This window comes from Thermobia domestica, chromosome 7 (genome assembly GCF_964235325.1).
Source record: "Thermobia domestica chromosome 7, izTheDome1.hap1.1, whole genome shotgun sequence".
Lineage (NCBI taxonomy): Eukaryota > Metazoa > Arthropoda > Insecta > Zygentoma > Lepismatidae > Thermobia > Thermobia domestica.
In genome coordinates, this window is record NC_137460.1 from 186,960,640 (window position 1) to 186,969,350 (window position 8,711).

At 34.9% G+C, this 8,711-nt stretch overlaps 1 protein-coding gene across 3 annotated transcripts in view; it reads right to left on the reverse strand.

Annotated features, from left to right (window-relative positions):
* Positions 1-8,284, reverse strand: part of LOC145690619 (valine--tRNA ligase-like) — a 104,265-nt gene extending 95,981 nt beyond the window's left edge. The window contains exons 1-3 of one of the 3 annotated variants that reach the window (XM_081765683.1): positions 8,030-8,284; positions 6,104-6,177; positions 394-601 (exon numbers count right to left, since the gene is read on the reverse strand). In XM_081765683.1, the coding sequence (XP_081621809.1) occupies positions 394-479 (86 nt within the window). In that variant the 5' untranslated portion in view covers positions 480-601; positions 6,104-6,177; positions 8,030-8,284. The remainder of the gene's footprint in view (positions 1-393; positions 602-6,103; positions 6,178-8,029) is intronic. The other 2 variants (XM_081765682.1, XM_081765684.1) reach the window with 2 other exon arrangements.
* Positions 8,285-8,711: the final 427 nt, after the last annotated feature.

Here is an 8,711-nt window from a genome sequence, read left to right on the forward strand (position 1 = left end):
ATTCAGCTTTTTCTTTGTTATCACTTCGATTTACGTTTTTTCAGGCTCTTTCAGAATTTAACATTGAAATCCCATAAGGAAAAAATCGAAATTTGATCTTTGACCCTATATCTCTTCAACCTTCAGTACAAGTGAAATGCTTCTATGGCGAAACAAAACTTATGTCCTTCGTCTAAAGTTACGCCAAATTCCACGGCTTTGCCTCATACCACTTTTGCACAGTGAACAAATGAAATTGACACACGAATTAATCAACACTCTGTATATATATATATATGTATATGCAATATAAAATCTTTTTTTTTTTCCTTACAATCAGATGTTATTTCTTGACCCTATCTGCTGAACATTCAAGGTTAAGAGTACAATTGATAACTTATAGTATCTATTTACCATTTCACTAAAGCATCTTGAATAGTACATGTCAATGCATGTCCTAAATGCAGAGTGCCCGTTATATTAGGAGGAGGCAATATCATACTAAATGTTTCATGCCGATCGTTAATACTCGGCTTGAAATGTCCTTGTTTTTCCCATAATTCGTACCAATCATTTTGGACTTCTTTAGGGTTATATACTGACGGAAAGTGTGCTGCCTTACCTGAAAATAAAAAAGTAAATAAAAATAAAATAAAAGTTCTTAATAAGAGCTCATTTTCATATAGTTTGACAGTAATACAAAATAGAAACAATTCAATAAGAGTACAAAATTGAAGCTTTTTCCTTTTAACAAGAGCTCCCACATGATGACCTTTGAAATAGTAATAGCAATAGTAAGACTAAAAGCAAAATATGCTTTTTAGTATATTTTAATTTCTTAAATGAGCTAGAATGTCATCAGGGTCAAGTATTTATTATAGAATGGATTTACATTGTATTTATTGTCAACAGAAATAATATTGTAATAATGAATAATTATGTGTCACTATTTGAAATATTTTATTTACACTCCTACAAATGATGTATATTCGAACGGATAGTGCGGGAATACATAAACAATTTTGGTGCTAACCCATCATCACTGGGCAAATGGCTATCAATTTAAATTAAGAATTAAAAGACTGTTGATTGAGAACGCCATAAATAATGTGTTGGAAATCTATGTGACCATACATTACGGAATGAAATAGCGCCAGCAACAGCCTACAAGGTCTGGAAACTCTATAATAGAAGAACTGCATAAGAAGTAGCTCCAAACTAGCACAATACTTACCTGCCTTTATCAGCAAAGTAAATAGTAGCTACAAGGCTTCATTGTAATCCTCCACCATATCTACGACCTTTCGTGAAAAGCGCCGTATACCGTCAGCATGTCCATTTTATCAATGTTTGGCACCGCTGATAGCTTCTCTTGTATCTAATGCTTTTCATGAAGTGCTTTTTCCTCTTAGCAAAGAGATAGTAATCGCACAGACCCTTATCCAGGAAATACAGTTACGTCCCAGGACTTCATACTGTTAGTTTCGCAGATTTTGTATAGCATTTGTTATGTAACAGCTAGCATTGTCATCCAAGATGATGGGCGTCGCTGTCAGCAAATGCTGTTGGCAGTTGAAATGATATCGAAAGAAATTGCAGTAATCTACAGTGACATATGGAATGACCCTGGATTTCCCCATAATGTCGTATGCCACAACGTACATTAGGAGCATAATCTTTCCACCACCACTTTGTGCTCCAGGATGTTTCAGCGCACTGGATTGCTGCTTCAAGCACGGTTCATACGAGCGATCCCAGATTTCATCAATAGTGACGACGCGCCAAAAGAAGTTGCCACTTTCCTTCTCATAACATGCAGCAAATCCAGTGCATTTGTATAGAATTGTTATTTTCACATCTCGGTGCCTTGATGGGGTATCCGCCACACTGCTTTTTTTGTAAAATCCAAGAAAGTTATGTAGGATGTGGAACACTGTTTTGTGGCTTAAAACTACGTACACGGCTAATTTACGCACATTTCATCAGTGATCAACCTCCAGTATAATAATAATAATAATAATAATAATAATAATAATAATAATAATAATAATAATAATAATAATAAAACTTAATTTTATGTTTGTTTGTCTCCCGAGCGAGTTTCCTCCCTTCCCGAAACAATTTCACCCATTGTGCCACTGTTCGATACGGCATTCCTTCGACCGTACACCTACCGCGGAAACAATCGCAGAAATGTGTGTAGTGATCCCTAATTACAGAAGATAGACAATCCATTATTATTATTATGTCGCCATTATTATTTAACTTTGTGCTGGAATACGCCATAAGGAAAATCAAAGATAGCAACCAGGGCCTAGAGTTGAACGGCATTCACCAGGTTATGGCATATGCTGATGATGTAAATTTAATAGGGGATGATAGGAGAACAGTAGTAGAAATAAATGCAGAGATCTTATTAAACGCTTGCAGGGACATGGGTTTAGAAGTAAATGCAGATAAAACTAAATACATGGAAGTGCGTCGGGACCGTAATACGGCAAATTGTGGATGCGTTAAAATATTAAATAATGCTTTTGATAAAGTAGATACTTTCAAATATTTAGGATCAATATTAACAGACGAAAATCATATTCACGAAGAAATTAAATGTCGACTAAAAGCAGGGAATTCGTGTTACTATTCGGTTCAAAATCTCTTGTCGTCGCGAATTCTGTCGAGGAATTTGAAGCTTAAAATATATAAAACGATAATCATGCCTGTTGTTCTGTATGGTTGCGAAACATGGTCGCTTACTCTGAGGGAAGAACATAGACTGAAAGTATTTGAGAACAGGATCCTGAGAAGAATATTCGGACCCAAGAGGAACGAGAATGGGGAATGGCGGAAGCTTCATAACGAGGAACTACATAGTTTATACGGTTTACCCAACATTGTTAGGGTCGTCAAGTCTAGGAGGCTTAGGTGGGCAGGTCATGTAGCTAGAATGGAAGAAAGTAGAAACGCTTTCAAAGTCTTGACTGGTAGACCCATAGGAAAACGACCATTAGGAAGACCTAGGCGCAGATGGGAGGACAATATTAAGATGGATCTCGCAGAGATAGGAATACAAAGTAGAAACTGGATGCAATTAGCTAAGGATAGAAGTCAGTGGAGAGCTTTTGTGAACGCGGCACTGAACCTCCGGGTTCCATAGGCCATAGAGTTAGTTAGTTAGTTAGTTAGTTAGACAATCCATATTTGTAATAGAGTTGGACTGTCATACGGAACATGTCAACGTATTTTAGTGGATGAGATGACCATGAGAAATTGTAGCCAAGTTTGCTCATCGTCTTTTGAACGACGATCAATGAGACCATCGAATTCAGGTTAAAAAAGACTATCCCCCACTCTACTCGCCCAACTTCCCTTCCGATGTCTACCTCTTTGCTAAAGTGATATTTTAATTGAACGGTTGGCGTTTTAATTCCATAGATGAGATTCAAGCGAAACCGCAAGGGTTTTTGAATAAGCTACAGCCAGCTGAATTCCATAATAGGAAAATTACTGGAATCGTTGCACACAAATCCGAGGTGATATATCTTGAAGATAAGAGTGGAAATTAAAATTTAAAGTAAATTCTCTACAGGGAAATTCTTAGAAATCTAGGTAGTATCTTATATACGAAAAATGACATCAATAACATTATTATTTTTTAAAACTGCTGTTTTGCGTGAGTAAGCAGCATTACTCATACAAAAAATACCATTTTTTTTTATTTAGGTAACAGATTATCCCATGCTACAAGTTGTGATCACATGGAAATATGTTTGATAAATAAGCACGTATTTGAACTATTGAAACCTCAATGAGTATATAAAACTATGGCATTATTATTCCTGTTCTGATTATCTTATATCAATATATTTAAACCAAATCAAGGACTAATGCATTCCTATATCAGCTAAAACTAATAAACTTCAGTTTTAATAAAGGAAATGGCAGATGGTAAATGCACTCTTTCAAATATATTACATCTGCCTGCTGTGCCTTCCAAGCCGAAATATATTATCCTCTTTTTTCTTTTCTTAAGCCGAGTCATTCCATGTCAAATCAACACAATTTTTACACAAATTCTACCTTACTTTCTTAAATTTTGATGAAATTTGATACACTAATAATAACTGTAACTAATCTGAATAATGTTCTTTTTTCATGTATTACTAGCCAATATTTTCCCACAGGTACTCCATTTGTCGGGTTAAGGCTTAAGACTATCCTCTATGCTGGTGTCCATATAGTTTTTGTTATAATAAAATAAAATAAACAGCAGTATAATAAAATTATTAAAATAATTAATATTAATAACATTAAATTTATATAATAATATTAATATTATATATTAATTTTCTGATATATAACGAATTAAACAAATTTACATTCTTGTCAATTAAAACTACAGTAAGAAATTATAAAATCAAATCTTACTGTGTGACATACGAAAATATCCTGTTATTGGACATAACTAGGGCCCGGATTTTTATGTGTTAAAAAGCTGTATAATATTTATTTTTATGTGCTAAAAAACGAAAAAAATATTTCCTAGAAATTACTAAAAATTAAAAAATAGTTAACAAAAAATAACAAAGAAAAGTATGGGAAAACGCCCAACATAAGAAAAACAAATACTGGTACTTACCAATAGCTCCTATTCATCAGCTGTCGAAATTCCATGGACATTACAGTGAATAACTAACGTCTTTTCCAAATTGTCCATCGTAAAGTCATGCCTATTGTCACGGAATAATACCTTATATTGAGAAAAGGAACGTTCTACATTACACGATGTTAACCTAGCATACCGTATTTGAAAAAGGGTATACCACGAATATTCACACCAACTTCACTGTGTTTTGGCCTTTCCATACTTCAGATATTATACATGGGTTTTATCCAATGTTTTTCTCAAACAAATCCTTAAATTATTTTTCTTACGACTTCAGCTTTCGAAGCAGAAAGAACATTCAGCTTTCTTTCAACGCACTCTACTCCTTTACCCGAAATACTCAATAAATCGCCCGTAGTTTCTAGTTTCTTTATAGAGTGAGTCAAGAAACCGAAATTGGGAGATATGAAAGCCAAGTCACATTTCAAGCTATTGCCCCTTACTAAAAGGATGAACTATCGTCTGGGTTTAGTTTAGTTACTACACGTACAAATGCTTCAAAATGATCCGCATAATATAGTACTGCATTAAGCCAGGTATCCCACCGCGTGATTATGGGTGTTGTAGGAAGTGAAAGATCGGGATTTGTTCCTTTAAAAAGCTCAATTCTAGTTTGTTTTACGAAAATGTTTTCCCATTTGACACTAACTTGTCCACTTTCGGATAAAGGGTTCGGATTTTTTCACACAATCAATGTAGGGCGTGTACGACACGTCATGTGAATCATGTTAGGGTAGCATACGGAAAGAGCTTTACCAGCTTTCCTCGTATAAGGAGCACCATCAGTCAGAAAAAGCAAAACATTGTCGTATTTCACACCATTCGGCCACAAAAATGTGCAAAGATTCATCGAACAGCCTGACAATTGTTACGTGATTCGTAACTGAAAGTTTTTTTTAAAAGCTACCAGTGCTGCGCCTATGATTATTTTCTCTTCACCTACGGTCACTCCTCCTCCCTTCAGTTTTGGCTTCAAAGTACAAAGTTCTTCTTTAGAAGCTCTTTGTTTGGTTGGCACAAGTTACTCCAGCGCTGATAAGCAGAATTTATGACGACGCTGTTTCTAAACGTGGGAAATTGCTTCTAAATACGATGGATAGATCTATGTAGCATATTCTTTTCCCGATGTTAATTTCTTTCGAGCAAAAGAAAGAATCATTGTGAAATTTAGAATAAAACAACGGAAAAATGATTAAAAATATGTATTTATAACAAAAATGTGTAAAATATTTATTCACATAACTCTTTCAGAAAATACGTACGTACTTTTATGTGAAATGAAATTTGTAATTTACACTTGCAGACTCTTAATTGGGTTAAAAAAGTTTGTTTTGGGCATGTGCGTGTTTGGACATAAAAAAATATGTTTTTACATAAAAATCCGGGCTTTAGACATAACTATTCTCTTACCGTAAATACAATGTTGCACCTTTTTATGGGATGTAAAGTTTTTGTACTCACAAAGATTCCTTCATTCTCAATATCTGCCTTGTTCCTCGTATACTCAGTGAAATACCAGCTGTGTCGTATCTAGCCTAGTGACCAAGCAAAGAATAGATCTTCAAGCGAGTCGTAAGATAAACGAACTAAGGTAGAAAAATCTAACCTAATATACGGTTTTTCACTGTACTTGTATCACTTTTCATTTTTATCCTGGGCACGTAGGTTTGTGTCCACAACGGGACATCTGCCTTTCTCTTTTAAAAGTAGCCCTTTTATTCTAAGAAGGGTGAATAAATATATTCTTCAAAAAGTGGAATATTTGAAGACATTTTTAAAAAACATTTTCCAATAAAATAATAAAATAATGTTACAATTGTACCTCTACAAATTACAAACTGGTACATCTGTATAAATGCTATTATTTTATATTAGCATCGCCAATTGATGTTTTGCCACAGAAAATAGTGTTGCTGTACAAGAATTTTTCAAGTTGGTTTGTAGTTGGTATAGTTCTGTGATTAGGTATGGTGGCCATGTATTTCACAGAAAGGGGGCAAACACTAATGGTATTAAATATAAGTTCAATTAGAGCAGGGTTCTGCAATTCTTCAGATGGCGGCTCCGGATTAGACCCACAAAAGTCTGCTTTCAACGTTGTATTTCCATTAATTTATTGCTATTTTAATATGTATCTTTTTCATTTTTATTGTATATTTTTAATTTTTAACCACAAATACTACTAATGTTCATGCTTCCTTACTCGTCACTAGATACGTAATCATCTGTATTGTATTCCTGCGCAAAATTGATACCTTTCAACTGTCAAATGTTGCGAACTACGCACTACTCAGAAATACCGGAAACAATGAATTCTTATCTTCTCAGTTTCCAACTAACACTATAAACAACACCCTACTACAGTATTATGTAAATAAACATTTAAATGGTGTATTGTGTGTGGAGCCCCCTATCAAATACTTGTTCCTGGGACATCAACATTACAAAACGCATACAAAAATATTTCTTTCTTATAATTACTAGGTTGCCAAACAAGGGGATACCTATATTTAAGGAATATGAACTACTCTTAGAAGGAAATGAACTATCACCAGCATAGAAAGTGTTAAAGGGAGGAATTCCATTAATTGCTGCAGACTAAATTTAGGAGCACTGAGTATAACTATAACATGTGCACATAGTGCACAAAACTGCAGTGAATAAAACCCAAATTCACTTAAAACACATCAACTTGTGCTAGACGGCCACTATTATGCATGAATGTTATCTAACCGAGTCAAGGCTGAAGCGCAGCACGAGCCACTTTTACATGCTGTGCGGTGCAAGGGAGGGTAAAGCTCAAGATCCCATTGAAGACCGGGCGGGCATGGATCCGCTGGATCAGGTATGTTAGCGAGAGTGGACATGCACATAAAGGACGATTTGGTTACAACGTTACCTTTTGCATAAGGATACAGACTCACAACGCTAATGTAAAATTGGGTTCACACGAACAGACGGTCCTACCCAATAAATAATACCACGTTTATGCGTATACCCCAGTCGCTGAAGCGCCTGCTCCCTACGGACGCGTCTCCTCGCTGCCGTTCGAGCCGCCCAGAAGCGCTCCTGCCCTGACTCGGATACATTGTGCTTTTCAGGGGCCACCCAATACAAGCTGGTTTGTGTTTTATGCACTGCAGTTTTTATGCTATACGTCCACACTGTATATATACTGATCCCTCCTAAAGTCGATCTACAAGTAGTAATGGAGCTTCACATTTCGTGCAGGCTCTGTTAAAAGAAATTAAAAGCTCTAACCTAACCAGAGAATGTAAAAAATAAAAAAAAGGTAGAACCGTCTGCTCGAGTAATGCCGTAAAATTTACTATTACACATTAACTCTTCATTTTCCCTTTCATCAACAACTATATTTATAAAACTTACGTAAATCACTGAATTTCCTCCCATGTACATGCCGTTTAAAGTGTAAACATGGAATTCTTATAAATTTTCTGTTCATCCTTCAGTCTGTGATGATATTACACAGTGCTTTTAGCTGGCAATGAGTCATTGACTTAATTTATCTATTAATCACAGTTTCACTTTATTCCAATATCATCTAATGACGAATTGAAATTTAAATATGAGAAACATACTTGAGTAAAGTGCAAGAGTATATTTACATTTAAAGAAATGAAGAACGAATTGCACACTGAAACAAACTTCAATGTTGCCATACTAGATCCAAAATCAATAATAAAATTTATTAAAATATTAGAAATGTAATATATACGAGGCAGCCGTAGTTGCTATATCCACTATTACACTATAAAATGTTAAAATTATTACGAGGCAGAATTAGTAGCTATATCCACTATTACACTAAAAATTTGTTAGAAGATTAAATTGTAGTAAATATTGAAATTGTTTGCATTAATAAAAAAATGGTCATGATAGATCATAATCAAAATGGCGCGTGTGGAATCCGAATTCGCCCGTTTTAACTTGTTGAGGATTGGCTAGTCTACATACATGTGTTGATGAACAGAGTAAAATACATTCAATGAGCATCGATATTTTGTGCATATTACTGGTATTGAAATTGATGAGAGACGAAAATTAGAAA